This window comes from Fringilla coelebs (genome assembly GCF_963513975.1).
Source record: "Fringilla coelebs genome assembly, chromosome: 2".
NCBI lineage: Eukaryota > Metazoa > Chordata > Aves > Passeriformes > Fringillidae > Fringilla > Fringilla coelebs.
Window position 1 is genome coordinate 71985554 of NC_140029.1, and position 16655 is coordinate 72002208.

At 37.4% G+C, this 16655-nt stretch overlaps 1 protein-coding gene across 1 annotated transcript in view; it reads right to left on the reverse strand.

The window, feature by feature from the left end:
- Positions 1-7939: 7939 nt before the first annotated feature.
- The window catches only part of TNFRSF19 (TNF receptor superfamily member 19), a gene marked incomplete at its 5' end in the record, with an annotated part of 43139 nt that continues 34423 nt past the window's right edge, over positions 7940-16655 (reverse strand). The window contains 5 exons of the mRNA XM_084227032.1: positions 7940-8032; positions 10432-10832; positions 12893-12995; positions 13806-13931; positions 15182-15346. Coding sequence (XP_084083158.1) covers positions 10439-10832; positions 12893-12995; positions 13806-13931; positions 15182-15346 — 788 coding nt within the window. The 3' untranslated portion in view covers positions 7940-8032; positions 10432-10438. The remainder of the gene's footprint in view (positions 8033-10431; positions 10833-12892; positions 12996-13805; positions 13932-15181; positions 15347-16655) is intronic.

A 16655-nucleotide genomic window follows, 5' to 3' on the forward strand; every position in this document is an offset into this window, starting at 1 on the left:
GGAAGAGAAAGTGAATGTTCCACACCAAAAAAAGAGGACAGCTTTGTGTTTCCAGTCAGTTTAAACCATTACGCTTTCCTACTGACCTGTCCAATCTTTTCTACAGATAATTATTTTGCAGCACCTGAGGGTAAGTCCTCTTATCAGCAATTTTTGCATACTGTCATGGGGAGCTCTGTCTCCCTGCTGTGACCAGCTCTTGTCCCTAGTTTTTATGGAGGGTTCTTGCAGATAAACCCCGATCAGGGCATGCACTTTAAAAAAAAAAAAAGTCACCATTTTAAGCACTTTACCATTTTCTTCCATTTCAGAAGCAGCTGTCCACAGATAGGAATCCAACCAAATAAATCCCTGGGTAGATTGCATTTGAATTTGAGCTCTCTGCCTTTCTAAAAGTAAGCTTTACCTTGTGCATGTGTTACATCACATCTTCCAAAGGAATGAATTTAAACCCTCAATTCAGTTTTCCAGGGGCAAGGGGAGATCAGACTGGGCAGCTGAGGAAAATGGGAAATGCAGACCTGGAGGCAAGCAGGCGAACAAGTACCTGGCAATTGCAGCAGTGATAAATAAGGCAGACGGGTAGGAAAGAGCCATAAAACAGAAGGAGAGGGGATAAGAAAGAGAGACATTCCTTTCCTGAGTGGAAAGAGTCTTCACTGTGTTACTATTTCTGACACGGGGCAGGGGATAGGGAGGACAAATCCTCCTGTGTCAAGAAAAAGGGGTAAATGCAGAATGTCTTCTTCACAAAATGGATATTTTATGAAGACTTAGAAGATAAAGTGCCTGGTATGCTTGAGGGGCAGGGTAATTCTAGAGAATAGAAGAGTTTTCTTTCCTACTTGTTTTCCCATGCAGCCCAGAGTTATTTAGCTGAGCTTTTAATACACAAGTGGGACTTCTGCTGAATGATTCTCCAGTACAACTCTTATGCAATTTTTTTCTCCTGTTTCTTTCCCCCCCCCACCCCTTTTTATTTTCTTTTGTTTGAACTACCCATAGGCAGTGGTTCAATAGCAGACTTTTAAAGAATGGGTTGTTGGTGTGGGTTGGGGTTGATCTGGTCAAAGATGAGGGGTTTTTTGGTTTTTTTCTGGCCTGGTTACCGGGCCAGAGGACAGAGCAGCAGTAAGGGCATGAAGCAGTAGCTGATTTCAGGGCTATTAAGATTCTTAAGATTCTGGGTGGCATTAAAATTGCTTTCTTTTCCTTTTTTTTTTTTTTTGCCCATGAGAAAATGTAATGCAAGTTAAGCAAAATCTGAATACAGTCCTTTTTTTTGTTTTATCCAAAACCTGAGGCAATTAGGAAAAGAACAGAGATTGTCAGGCATTTAAACCCTCCAGCTCTCACAGCATGGAGTGTGACAAGGCCGAACTGAAAGCCAACTTCTCTTCCCTAAGATCAGGTAAGAGCCACAGGGGTATCCTCAGAGGAGCTGCAGCAGCTGTAGACCTTGGACTGGATGAAAAGCAAACATCAGAAAGCAGATCCAAGGAAGCCTTGAGTCCAAAACTTTTAGTTGTTTTTGGTTCACTCCCTCAGCTAACAGATGATAATAATTGCTTTTTACTTGCCTCTCTCAGCTGCTGCAGTTACAGCACTGATACATCTGCAGAAGGTGCAATATTGCATCTTTGGGGATTTTGGGGCTTTTGCAGCTTATGTCTGCACCCCTAGACTTGCAGAGGGAAACCAGCTGCAAGAGGTTTCCATGTGCTGGAAATGCCAGCACTGCCCCCTGTTCTCCCCTGCCTCCTGCAGCTGTTCCTGCTGCCCCCACTGCCCAGAGTCCACTCGCTGCAGGAAGGCAACTAAACGATTTCTTCTCTAGGAAAAGAAACAATCTGGGCCATAAATGCCACAAGCCCTCCTCAGTGACGCTCTGTGTATTAGGAAACATTGTCTGGCACTCGGATATTTTTCAGGAATCACTTCTACAGTGCTTGCGAACACCTTGAGTCAACTCCAACGCTGTCTATTTGTTGTTGAAAGCCACAGGAGATGTAATTTATGGCATTCTTCAGTCTTCCCTGCAGATCCCACAGCTTCTCCCATTGTATTAATGAGAAGGCTGAACCCACAGGGCTTGCCATCGATACAATAGGCATTTTATCACCTAAAGGATTTAGAGTCTCTTCTGCCTGAGTCCATCTGTTCTCCCAGTTCAAAAACAGTGTATGAAGATAACTTTGAGGTAGTTCTTGCCCATAAAAAATTGATTGGTCCTCCTTGTGTAAGCAACAGATCCTCTAAGGTTTAAAGTATATTTAAAGGTATATTTAAATTGAGGATTCATTAGACTGAGGGTTTGACACGGAGAGTAGCTGCACAAATCTTCCCAGAGAAAGCTTCCTCATGTAAATTTTCACAGCATTTTGTCAAAGTATATAAATTTTTCCAATCAAGGATTTTTGTCTTTTCATAGTCCCAAAATATCAAAAAAGTGTGATCAATTTTGACAAAATGCAAGTGTTATTTGCTGGAATAATATGGATCTGTTTTAGTATTACAGTCAGAAAGATATTCTCACTCTTGCACTGGTGCTGTGTCCCCTTAGCTTTAATTGTTGAACATCCTTAGGGAAAAAGTTTAATAAAGCTGAAACTCTGATAAAGGAACACAACTACTGTTGTATCTAACAACATAAACCAACACCAGGTTGGTCAAAAACTTTCTTTTTTCTCTTGCAACAGAGACACAACAAATGGCCAAGCTGATACTTGCTGCTGAATTTCTTCAGGTTAAGCTCAGCTAGCAGATGTTGCTGGAATAAAGATCAAAATGAAAAAAAGAACATTTGCAAGGTATGGACAAAACTGGCATGGTAAATGCTGTTACTCTGCTGATTCCAGATCAGCCTCATTTTGCTTTGGGCTGCTGCCAAGTTTATGCGTGTTTAGGTGACCATGAAATTAGAGAAGTAAGGTGGCTGTAGACTACTGCTTTACTTTGGCTTTTAAAATACGTTTTGCAATGTAACAGTCCCTTTTTGCACTTTTTTTCCTTTTTTTTTTTTTGTGCACAAAAAGCTAGATATCCTTTTCTCATTCTTGTTTTAATGAAAAATAACCTCTGCTGCTGCCATTTTTTTCAATATTGGGCTGTGGAACACCCATTGTGTGCAACTTTCCCCTCTAAGGCTCCCATATTGGCCTGTGAAATGTCTACAGTGCTTGGATGCCTGGGCTGAAAGGCATTTGAAAAAACTGAAACACAACCTTTAGTATTTTTTTTTAATGTTCTCAGTTCGTTTTGTAATCTCTGCCACATGCAGAATAAGTGCTTGGGTGGTGGATGTACAGGCCTCCCCTGAATTGGTCCACAGTGTTCTGTAATTTCCTCAAGTTTAAGGACTTAGGAATAAAATTACTAACTGACCTGGACAATGCCCTGCCTCAGGTCATGTGCAAGGTGACAAGTTCATTATTTTGTACACATTCTGTATTTATATATGTTTATTGTTACGTTCCAATTAACTGTGTGAAACAGATCTGGGGCAAATCAAAATGATCTCTGGAATTCCAATGGTTTAATATTTTTTTCTAAGCTGTAAATCGGTGTTCTCCCTTAAACTGTTGGTTACAACCAGATTTTGATATATTAGCTGCTATACTTAAGGGAATTTTTGCATGCTAAATAGCATGTGAATTAGCTATCCATAAACTGAGACTGAAACCTGGGCAAAAGAAATGGAAAACTCCACAAAGACTGAGGCTCAGGGGAAGCACTTTCTAAAAGCTGCTTTCTCTTTTTGTCTGCTTTTCCACCAATGCTTTAGAAAAATGTCATTTATAACCTTTTGAGCAAGCCAAATCTCCTTTTGTCAGATCAACCAAAAGGAAAAAAAATCCAACTGTGATAAGGATTTAGAAAATCAAATGATGGGAAAACCCCCTCAGTCCTCCTTGGCTGACCCTGCTGTTGGAGTTGTGGCACTGTGTAGAAGCCTCAGTGTGCCCCCAATCTGCCACCCTCTCTGTCAGTTGGCTATTAGAAAACATTTCCTCTAATCCCATCATTCACTGCTGTTGTGGAAACCAGCAGGCTCCCCAGCAAATGCACCCACGATGGTTTTTGTCCCATTGAAAGCGCAGCCACCTTATCGGACATAATCGAAATGGCTCATGTGCTGCTATGTGAAGAGCAAGTGGGTTTTACCATTACTCAGGCCAAAACTAAATATGGATTAAATTGCACCCTGCCAGCACAAAGTGTGCATTGTGTGGCTCTGCTCTGCAGTGCCCAGCCTCAGCTTGCTCCATGCCTGATAAAACACTGCACCCTCCTTCAATCCCTCTTTTTTAAAAGGGCAAAACAAAGCAGCAGTGTCTGTGCTGGAATGTGCTGCAGGTAGTGATCTAAACCTCCATCACCAAAGACAGTGAGAGGATTAATTTAATGCATGGAGGTTGTTGCTTGGAGGGACTTCATAGGAATGCAAACCAAAGGCCCTCAAAGAGCCCACAACAAAGGGAAAAGCCATGTGATCTCGAACTCCTGGTAGGATGGGGAGGACTGGATTAAGGGCTTGGTCTACCTTGCAGAAAAGGCAGGAAATACTGTTGTACTGAATAGGAATGCAAGCAGGGAAAAGATTTTGGGGTGGGTGGGTTTTTTCTAGACCTTCTGGAAAGCTTGGATGGAAAATTGCAGCCTGGTTAATTTATATAGTAATTGGTGTGAGCAAATGTTTGTGCAAATTTTGTGGTCATGTATGTCATGTGTTCTGAGTTGTGCTTTGTTTCCAGATAGAGTAAATATCTGTTTTTCAATTCCTGTTTATTGATTATATTTTTGTAAATTTTTGTCAAGGGCACTTCATTGCAACTCTGGCAGCGCTGAATCATGAGATCCCTGTCCTGGCAGAAGGTGACCTCCCAAACATGCCACGTGCTGCTGTGCAGACTTGCAGATATCCAGGTGAACTCCAAGGACACTCAGGTGGGCTGGGCATGTGGCAGTCAGGGCAGAAAACAAGTAGAAGACTGCTCAGGAGTGCAGCACATGGACACAGGGGTTTAAGGGGTCCTTGCTATTCTGAGCAGGAGATCCCCAGGTAAACTCTAAATTATGTGCTTCAAAGAATGGAGAATAACAGCATTACACTGAGAAGAACCAATGTGAAATTTGCTCAACTAAACCAGAGGCAGAGCAGCTTTTGAGTCTCCCCCAAACTTTCCCCCCAAAAATCACACAGCCCAGTACAAGCACCCTGGCTTTATGTTATCTGCAATCCCTGTCTGGATTCAGTTTCCAGTCACTGCTTATGGCTTTACCATATGGACCAATTTTATGCAATTATCAAATTATTCTTTCTTCTCAGTCTTCAACTCTTGTCAGTCAGATTGTGCCATTCCTTTCTTATTCATTTAAATTGGGGCCTCATTATTTATCTGTCTTGTCTGAAACAACCCAGCGGTGTGGAGCACCAGGTTCTCTTTTCTAAGACATTGTAAAAGACAGCAATTTGACTTTTCCTCCCCCACTTCTTTTTCCTCCCCCTTTCTTGAGAAGCAGTTTTGAAGCACTATGATTTTAAGCATTGATGTTAATTTGCTGCTTCTTCAGGGTCCTCCTGCTTGAAGAATGATGTTACTGCTAAACTGCAAACATCTCAAGACAAAGATGCACCAAATTCTACCATAACCTTAATGTCATTAGCCCATTGTGGAATTCTAAAAGAATTAGAAGAATTCGTCACTAAATTTGTACAGAAACCTATTATTAATTTGAGGTCAACAAACCAAGAATGGTTCACGTAACATTTTATTCACAAGTAGAAAAAGTATTACAAAACAATTTATACAAGGTTTTAATTTACATTTGTTAAAGGAGTATTTAAAACAGCACTGTAAGTCCCTAGACGTGACATGTGGGCAGTCTAAATGCAGTGAGAGTGGATGTTTTCTATTGGCATGTACAACATTGCTTGCCACAGGCAATATACAAAAGACCAATTTGGTTAAATTAAGGAAAAAAGTATATACAAAATATACACATATAGCTAAAAAACACTCTCTTAATTTTTTCCTCCCAATTTGCTCTCAAGCTTTCACTCATAAAAAAAAAATAGTATCTTTTTCTAGGGTTGCTGGATAAAAACAATTATACAAAGTTTAAATTCCAATGGGAAAACACACTGTGGCAGATGCTGGCAAAATTTTTGAACATTGCTTTTTCAAGAACTGTTATTAGTGAAAAGTTAAATCTCTGTATGTTCTGGAAATATTTTGCCATATACTGAAATGCACATTGGATTATTTTCTATTTACAAAGTATATACAAAGAAGCACACATCTCTTCATGTGCATGTAGTGAAAAATAATGTTTTGTAACTTCTTAAATGTATGAAAGTATACAAAGAAATTATTCAAAACTACTCATATTTAAATATATATGTGAAAGTATTTATCTGAGTAATTGTATTGTAGAACTGCTTATTATTCCATCAGTGACCAAAAGGTGGTATCTACTACGTAAAACACCAAACCCAACAACAGCCAGAAAATCACTTGGGCAACTTGTTCCCATTGGTTTGAATTTGGGAACTGTTATTCATGGCTTTGCACAAAGGAATAATCTCACTGGGGAAGAGCTGGAGCACCTCTCTGCCATGGCTGCTTGTACTGTTTTTAGCTATCTTCGTGCAGGTCCAACCTTCTTCTGTGTGCTTCAAAGCAAAAGTCTTTTTCCATATTGGATTCTGAACACTGTCTCAACATTTCCATTGCCACACAAACCATGTGTGGAAAGATGAGTAATATTTATTGCCAATTTGTTGGCATCTGTTTTGCTGATTGGTTTGCTTTAGTCAAGGCACATTGGGTACATTAAGGAAAAATTGCTAGAGTTCATCACAGACATGTGAGAGCCTGTTGAGTGTCATGAATCAGTGGAGGTTACTGGCATTATCCACCAAAACAAAAACTATTTTAGGGATGAAAATGGCTGAGAAAAAATGATATTAAGGGATGTGATAAAGCAAACCCTTCTTACGTTTTGTGTGCAAAATTTGAATTGACGCAGTACTACAGTGAGAAGGACAGAGGGTCTTGAATGAAAGGGACTCCTAAATGAATGAATCAGCTCACCACAGAGCTTGACCCTCAAAAATAATGCACTAATAAAAACATCTTGGTAACAGTCTCACTGTATAAATACTTTCATGGCACACCTGCTATAGTCTGACGTTCTGATTTGACAGTTGATTACAATTATTTCAACATTCAAAATTATATGCTATAACAAGAAGTGCTGTATTCCAATACTGAGACTACTAATTAAACACAATGTCCTTATCTATATGTCTGACCTTCATTAAACTAAATCTAATTTAAAGCTAATCTCCTGCTACACTTAACAGAACAATGCCACCTCCCAAAAATGTAATAATTGGATGGAGGGGACTTCAACCACACATACTGTACCATGCTAATTCTCTAACTCCCCAAACTAGCTTATTGACTAAAATGTAATACATAATAAAAGCTTCAGTTTATTAATAGATGATCCTTTTATAAACAGAAATGGATTTTTTAAAATAAATTTTATGTCCTTCAATAGCAGGAATATTATTTAAAATTAGAACCAGCAGAAAAAAAAATCCTAATGCATGCACAAATCTGCAGGCAGAGTAACTGGCACCATGTTGTCCCACATCATCTGACACCTGTAGCCATATTTGAGACCCCCCCTAAACACTCTGAAGCATTTCTATTTCTTGCTGTATTTACATATACTATTAAGCTCACTCCATTAGACCTTTTGAGACTCTGAGGAAATAGGAATAGAGATTGGAAAGGTCATAAATCCACTTTCAGGGTCCTCATAGGATGCTCCTTGAAGTTTAACTTCACAGCTGTTACAGCTCAGGCACAACTGCTCAGAAGGTGCGAAATGATGCCATTTTTTTCCACCTGGATTGGATACCATGCAACACTGAAGACCAGACTATGTTTGATGAGAATCAGCAGGGGAGTGTAAGGGAAGCATTCAGCTTTAGTTCTGGGAGAAACAGCTCCAGTCCCTAAAAAAAAGGAAAGAAAAGAAGTTGTATAAATTCATAAGAAACCTGTATGCACGTCTGTATTTGACTAAACACTAAAAGAGTAGAGGTATACTTACTGCTTGCTGTAAAACTCACCTAAACCTGAAGATTAAACCTGTATTAAAACCCACATTAAAAAGCTTAGACTTGTGTGTACCTATATAAAATATGCTATATTCTGATTTTGTGTTATTCTTTTGAAATAAAAAACCAGTGACCTATGAAAGACTGTAATACATCCTCAGGAAGTACAAAGACCATCCTTGCCTCAAAATATTTCAAAAAGACATGAAAGATGAAGAGCAGATGGGAAAAAATGCTATAGACTGAGATGAACTAATTGTCTTGGAGTTGTACAGCTGGCCAGTGTTCATCCTGAAAATACATCTCAACTAAGCCTAGTCCTGGTCCTCTCTGTCAACACGACTGAAATTTCTCTGCCAAAAAATGCACACATAATGATGCACTGTAGAGTCTGAATGGGGAGAAATTGTACAAAATGAATCAGTAGGGTCTATTATAGGAAAAAAAAATGAAGAAAAAAATTAACCCTCCTGAAGACCTTGATTATTCAAAATTATTCACAAATCTCAGTGGTAATAGAGGACAGCAGAAGACTATCAAAGCATACAGGATTTTGAGATGCTAGAAAAGCTGTCTACATACACATAGAAATCAATAAGAAAATTTACAGTTCATAGACTGTAAAAAGTATAGTGAAATAAAAGCTAATTTTTGTAGTTATATTTTGAAATCCTGTGGTTCTTTTGATCTAAGAAAATTCTTAAGTAATATTAATTGCATACCTCTGAAGTTGATGCATGGTTTGGTGGGAAAACACCCACAAATTTCTGATTTTTAAAATCTTGTTAATATGGAAACGCATTCCCTTAAAACATCAAGAACTGCTAAGAACTAGCAATGCTGAGATCTGAAGTTGCATCCATGTCACTGTCCCCTCCTACACATAGCTACCCAATACAAATGTCACCAAATGATATTGGGCACACACAAAAATAAAACTGTCAGTGCTGCTATCTGACACATGGGCAGTTAGTGCCCAGCATTGTTAGAGAAAAAACTTTACACTAAATAATACATTGAGAGAAAGATGTGCCACCTGGACAAGGCTGGTGTTGTCAGTGACACAGCAGATTTTCAGGGTGACAAGTTCCACTGAAGTCAATGGCAAAGCCATTCTTGATTTAACAGTCAGTTCCCTTCCCTTTCCTCCTTTTGACAATGTCACCTAAACAATTAAGGATTTACAAAGAAACTACTGCACTTACATGCTTTCAGAATATGTGTGGTTTTTGCTAAATACTAATTACTTTCTACTTCATATTTAGGAATAACACAGAAGTGTTAATGCAAACCAAATGGAAGAGGATCAAAGGAATGCAGTTTTACTTCTGCAGATGGCCCAAAACTTTCTTAATTACAGATAGCGTAATTTTCTTAATTAAAGTTGGTGCATTATTAATATTAGTGGCAACTTCTTGTGCTCCTGCCTCTGAGTTCATACACAGGAGACTGTTTCTCCTTTCCAGCCACAGCCTGCATAGGCCTGGAGTAACAACACCACTTGCCATCAGAACGCAGGCCATAACTTGGGATCCTTTCCAGATTAGTTACTTGAGGCTCCAGATTACTTCCAAAAGTAGAAAATTCCATTTTAAAAGTACAGAGCACAGCTAATATCTAAAAAGATATAATGATGAAGCAGCAGCAATGTGACTTTTTGCAACAGTTCTGTTGTTACATAGTTGAGACAATTGTTTATCACCTCTTTGCATTTTGACCTCAGACCTGCATTTTCTCTGAGCTTTTAGAAAGTTGCATTTTATGGACTAACTTACATTTTATTTGATGACATGGGAATATCAATGGCATTATAAGGCATTTGAGATTCTCTTGTGTTTCTAGTACTACTGCAGTAACTCCACAGAAAGGCTTTGTAAATATTTTTAAATGAACACTTGTATGTCTTTTATGCTTTGTTTGCAAAAAGCAAAGCCAACTCCTCGGTTCTCACTCATAAACAAAGGCTAGCAGCCTCACAAGGCTATTAAACTGAATTTTTCTCTTAAAATTTAATGAAAAAAATCCTTGATAAAAGCTGACTGATGTACAGACTTACTCCTGTATTCTGAATAATATTTCAACACCACAGTTTGCGTAATTACGCCTTTCAAATTTAGTTAATTATTTTAAAATGTGAAACTGCTGGATCTCTTGTAGAGGTTTAATTTATTTCAGCAATAGCTAGGTGTAACCTATGGAGAAATATAACCCTAGAACTTCTTACAATTCTATATTTATCTAGCTCTACATGCCTGGAGCACTTATTCTCATTCCTTTGTAGTTATGTTTTTTACCTCTTTATCAGTCTGTAGAGTCATTTGTTGTTCCATTACACTTCGTCTTTGGCTGGCCTTCAGCAGTCACCGAGTTCTGAAGTGATGAAACTTCTGTGCATGTTCTATGTTCGGAGATTTCAAAGGACTTTGCAACATTTCCATCAAGAGACTTAGCTGAAAGAAGTACTTCACTTGGTTCCTGGTTATTATCCAATTCAACAGCGGCTGCATTTTCAGTCTCAGGGCTGCAGGATTTTGCAGATCCTCCAGCCAGTTCTGAATATGATTCACAGATAGAAATGCTGTCACAACAAGCTGAGTTTTGCATAAGAGGCCAAGCATCTGGAATGTCTCCACAGGCAGAGTGTGAAAGAGAACCAAGGAAAGCAGGAATCATTTCTCCAACAGAATCAGAAGCTCTGCAGAAAGATAAAAGGCGCATGGTTTTACAAAGCATTCCAGAAAATATTATCAGTATTTTAATTACTGATCATTTATAATAGGTATTTCAAGAAGGTTTAACAGGGTTATATTAATACTCTAGAGACACCCTGTACAAACTAATTCTATTGAGAAAGAATACAGTCTGTTCCTTGGCTGGAAATAACAAAAGCTCTGGCGACCAATACTTTGGACAGTGAATTCAGGATTCCACAAATGTCAACTACAGTTGGAGTTGTTTAGGGTCAGAAATATGACAAAAAATACCATAGTAGTGTTCAGGTATAAACACTGTCACAAAGAAGAAGGATTTTTTTTTTCTCAGTGCATGGATAGGGGAGTATTAAGACAAGATGTAACAGGCTTAAAATGCAGCAACAAAGATGGTTGGGCAGAATCTATAATCTTCAACACTGGGGGGGGCTTGGTTGGTTTGGTTTTTTAATTCCCCAAATTAAAATTTTTTCTGTCTGTAGACAGACAAATGTCTAATGGAAGTAAAAAATGTAAAGTGGCTTCAGACTGGAAGAATGGAATAGGCAACGAGGCTTCTTGAAACTGTGTTTGCTTTAAACCTGAAAACGTATTCACTTTAGATTTTTCAGTTTGTTCTGTCTAGCCTTCAAAATGTGAAACGTTTTTCTTCTATTCTCTTTTACATGTAAAGGACATAATGTTAAAGAAGAGCAAGCATTATTTTTTTTTTAATGGAAAATGTAAGAAAGTATAAGTGGAAACTCAGTATTACCTACCTCAAGTGTATTTAAAGTACATGATAATAGTGACATGTGCCAAACACTGTTGAAAGTCTAGTAGTGTTTTTCACTATATATACACACCAAAATAAGTATTAACAAAGCCAGGAAGTCACACCAATGTTTTATTTCCAAAAACCGTCTGGTTTTTAAGAAATGCAAAGGCTATCTTAAGTCTGATATGCAGTGTGACAAAACTCGTCCCATATTAACATGCCTAGAATAGTTTTTAAGTAGCCATACTCATTTCCAAAACATGAGACTTTAATAGCTTTGATATACACACAAAGCATTTTCAGAGATGAGGCCAAAAGTCAGGACATTGCACCACAATTGAAGGAAATGCATTATTCTGGCCAAGGAAATTGGCACAAGCTCCATTTCTACTGGAAGGAACCACAGGATCTTTGATGTCCACATAGCATGGATATTACAGTTATTTTTAAAGCCTTAACCAAAAGATTCCTCAAAAAGTACACAACTCTCAATTTGTCAGCCTCGGTGGTATACAAGGATGACTCAAGCTTGTTGGTATTTAAACAAGTTGTTAGAGAAAACTTAGATATTTGTACTTAGGTCGCTAAGTCACCTTGCACAAACAATACTTACGAAGAAGCCGCCTCTACATTTTTAGTAACATGTGGCCATAAGAACAAAACAGCTGAAGACCAATTTAAACCTTATATGGAAAATCATTCTAGCTAAAAGAAATAAATACATCCTGTATTAAAATCTGTAACCAGGAAACTCTGAAGGACACCATAAATTTTATATATTTAGCTTGTGGCCCTGCTGTAAAAATAACTACTCCTATACTTATACTCAGCTGATTGGGAGAAAATAAAGGCTAAAACCTGCTAGAAATTCAGAAATAATAGATATTTCAAATCTTGCAATTCCAAAGAGTTCCTTAAAAAAAATCTTCATGCCACTTGTGAACTGCGCCTCAATGCCCTCAGATTCACGGGTGTATGCAGCAATTTGCTAACCATTAGCAGAAGAGGGGGTGGCCAAAGCCTATAAGGTGCCACAGGGTAGAAGGAACATTATCTGCTTGTGAGAGAAGCTACTTCTTCAGAGAAATCCATGGATCAAGTCAGCATTTACTAAGTAATACTTAATTTTTTCACCATAAACCTGTTCTTGCACAACACGGGATGATATGGGTACAGCTCATCAAAATCCCTCATTCCACCACAAGCAGCTGTTGTCTCTGTATAAATATTAATTTGACTGCATAAAAAATACTTCATGTTTAATACACATTTGTAAAACTAGGTTACCTTTCATTGAGCGTGGTCTGTGAGTGGAAAGCACAACTGTGACTGCTGTGCTCCATGCTACAGGTTTCATCACAGCACAGTGAGGGAATCAAGTGAACTGGTCCTGAGGAATGAAAATTAATTTTAATTGTGTTAAAACTATCAAAGCTCTGTATAAACTTAGTCTCTGATCTTTTTCAAACTTGAGTATTAGTTTGCCAGTTACATTAAAATACATGAATTAGGAAATGTTTTTACATCAAGAGATTTCTTGCTGTAAAAACATTTTTGAAAACCTCTTTATTCCTTTAAAATTGAAATATTTATAAAAGCCAAGTCCTTCCTCTAGTAGTAACATAGAAACCAGTCATGAGTACCTATTTTTTAAATTAATTTTCTTCTCAGTTGAATACACATAAGTGGAAGCTTTCTGAGTAAAGCTATGAGGATGATATTTAATCCTGTGCTTTTGTGTTAAATTATGTATTTCTTAATTATTCTTATTATTTCTTATTGTCTTATTATATCTTCTTATTATTATTTCTTAATGTCATAACTGCATCTGTTCTGATATGACTTCACAAAATGGCAATGATTTGAATTGTCCAGGTTGTTAATGTCCTTTAGCATTTATACCAAATTCTTATATACTATCTGGTAAATCCTTCACACTAATTTAAGTCTCAAAGCCATATGCAGTGCTATTTTTATCAGAAATAAATGAGATACACATTTTAATTTTTTTTTCAAGTAACTGAAATGAATATAGGAAGAAACAAAAAACAAAAACCAAATAGCTACTTAAAAATCCTTTCTGCTTATTAAGAAATTAGCCTAGGACAAAGGTTAGTTTGACAGTGTTAGCTCTGCAGTTGAATTGCCACAACTCAAGTGTTAGATAAAATAAAGTCACCTTTCAGTAGACACAACATACCACATGTCTGTGATGCACTTCTTTGGCACTGGCAGCATGTTCTGTGGTCATATTCACTTAGCCGTGGTCTATCAAAACATGACAATTCAGAGCCATTGTAGTGAATGTCTTGTGATCTCAGAGACCCTTTGAACAAAGTGAATAAAAATCCATGTCAGTAAGGGTTACCCTTTCTCCTGCTCAGAGCCCTCTATCTTCATGCTATAAAGTATGTCCATACATTTTCCAATTGAAAGACCCACAGTGACCGTGTGGTTTCCAATAATGTAAACCACAGATTTTGCAACAAAGCCTAGAACAGCTGGTTCAACTACAGCCTCTTCTAGGAAGACATCTGCTCTCATTTTGATGATTTGAGAGTATATCTTATTCACTGTTACATTTTTGCAGTGTGTAATGATTCTCAGTGATTCCCATCTGAAATTTTCCAGAGTCAGCTTTCAGCCACTGGGATTTTGTTTATATTATCTTAAAGAGCTTTATATTAACAGCAGACTACCTTTAATCTCTATAATTGTAGGCCAAGGCAAACAAGTTACTGCACTTCATGAAATGAAGTCTGAATTCACTGTGTCAGAATTTCTTAAAATTCATGTGTAAAGCAAATTCTAGGGTAGGAACTATTCTTACAATGCCTCTGTAAACCTTTTCATTTCTGCTTGTGCTGTGAGCAGCAATAACAATACCAATTGATCCTAGATAGTATTCTTGTTTGGCATCCAGGGTTCATTATATGCTATAAACACATTTTAATAAAAGTTTTATAAAACTATAAATGGAAACTAGAGTGCTTTTCACTTTTTTCTTTCTTGATTTAAATTAAGCGACAGAAAATTGTTTCTTATAAACAAATTACACTGATGAGCTGTTAAGGATTTAAAAGAAATTTACAGATCTGTCTCAGGCATTTAATTCATCTTGAATATGCCCATAAAACCAAAACTGTTAAGGACAAATCTCTCATCTACACTGGCCACATTCATTATCTTGATGACCTAATCTGTGTTTCACAATAGCATTTGATGCACAGATCTTCCAAAACTGGTATTTCCACATTGACATTGCAACTCTGTAATGTCCCATCTTGGATCATGAATAGCCCAAATGTATCTGTGCAGCCTCTAGCAGAGTATGGCATGGGAGTGATGTAATTGGAGTATTTCTGGGCATTTACACAGCATTTTCTCAGTAGCAGCTGAAACTTTCACACCGAGATGACAAACTTGGATGGAGTCCTGGGCTCTGCTGTATTGACCATCTCAATCTAAACTTGCTTAAATGATGCAGACATTTCATTTCTTTACCTACAGAGGGATCTGCCAAACTGATACCACTCTATAAATACTACCAAGAAACAGGAGAAATTGGAAACTCACAGCTTGGTTTCTTCTCCATGAACTGCCTCTTGCAATAGATAACACAAAGGATGAGAAGAGCCAAGAGCACTGTTGCAAGTGCACTGCAGATAACAGCTGCCAGAGCAGTGTCTCGAGGGCTTGAAGCAGTTGAAGGGATCTTCACAAGATTTACCTTGGTAGTACCTGAAATAAAATTAAATAATAATTAAGGCAAACTGCAGACATTTCCAGAATATAGTCATGTAAATGAAAGTCTGGGAAATAAAAGAGGTTTGTGGCACAGAAAAAAAGAGAATGTTTTTCAAAAAAATGAAAATGTATTTCTATGTGCAACATTAGTTGTACATGTGGATATGACCATCAGCACCTTCAGTATGAAAATGAGTCTTAGAAGAGATATATTGCAAAATGTGCTATAATGAGTGGAGATGCACACCAATACATTCAGACTGTCCATGAGAATGGAATCAGATCCTCACCATGAAAACAAAGACATTTGAATGTTTAATGCCACATGAATTTAATATGGAGAACATTCCTAGGGCAGAGTTGAGACAGTGATCCACTAGAGGGAGGCACAAATACATGAACTTCCCTTAATAAGGAAACTTTCTGGGTACTGAGACACCCACAGAAGTTCAAATGCTGCCAAAATTATCATCCTGCTTTGTTGCATATGTCATGACACGATGGTCACTTCCAAGATCAAACCCAAGATTTCAACTCTGCAAACTCTTTTTCTTCAGTGATTTTTTTTTAATACTAGATAATACCTCTAGTCAACATTCAACAGATTTTTATACCCAAATTAGTGAAGACTTAAGCAATGTTTCCAGCTACAAATGTTTTCACCTTTAGGTGGAAAGTGAAAAATATTTTTAAGGGATCACAAATTCAACGACAACTGTTGAAACTGTCGTAAATTATGTATTTTAAAATTAAATTATTTTTTAAACAATCTGTGAATTTTGACAGCCCATCTATTTCAATCTTCTGTGAAGTCTTCCTAAATTCAGTAAGAAAAACAGAATAAAACATAGAAGTTGAACTTCTATGACAGCAAAATTTTAAGAAACTGCAAACCATATTTTACTAACTTTCAAAAATAAATTACTGTGCCTATTTACCCCAGAAGATATTTGGTTAAAACTTAAAGACTATAATATCCTAAGTAATGGTCCATGCAGTCATAAGTTTAAATTGTGAGATAAATGTCTGCCAAAGTATATTAAAACCTCTAATCAAATTGCACATAAATACAATTGTTCAATATCATCACTGCAATTTCATGATGGCAGGAAAGAACTTCCTAGCTTAGCTAGTGCAATCAGTGGAATTGTATTACTGAGGAATAATTTTCTGCAACAATTATGGTATTTCCTCTACACACATCAACCATGGGCACCAAAGTGTTTGTGATACTGTGTTGCTTTGTTATAATACCTATAAGGATTGACAAAACCTAGGCATTTTGAAAAATTTACTTAATTCT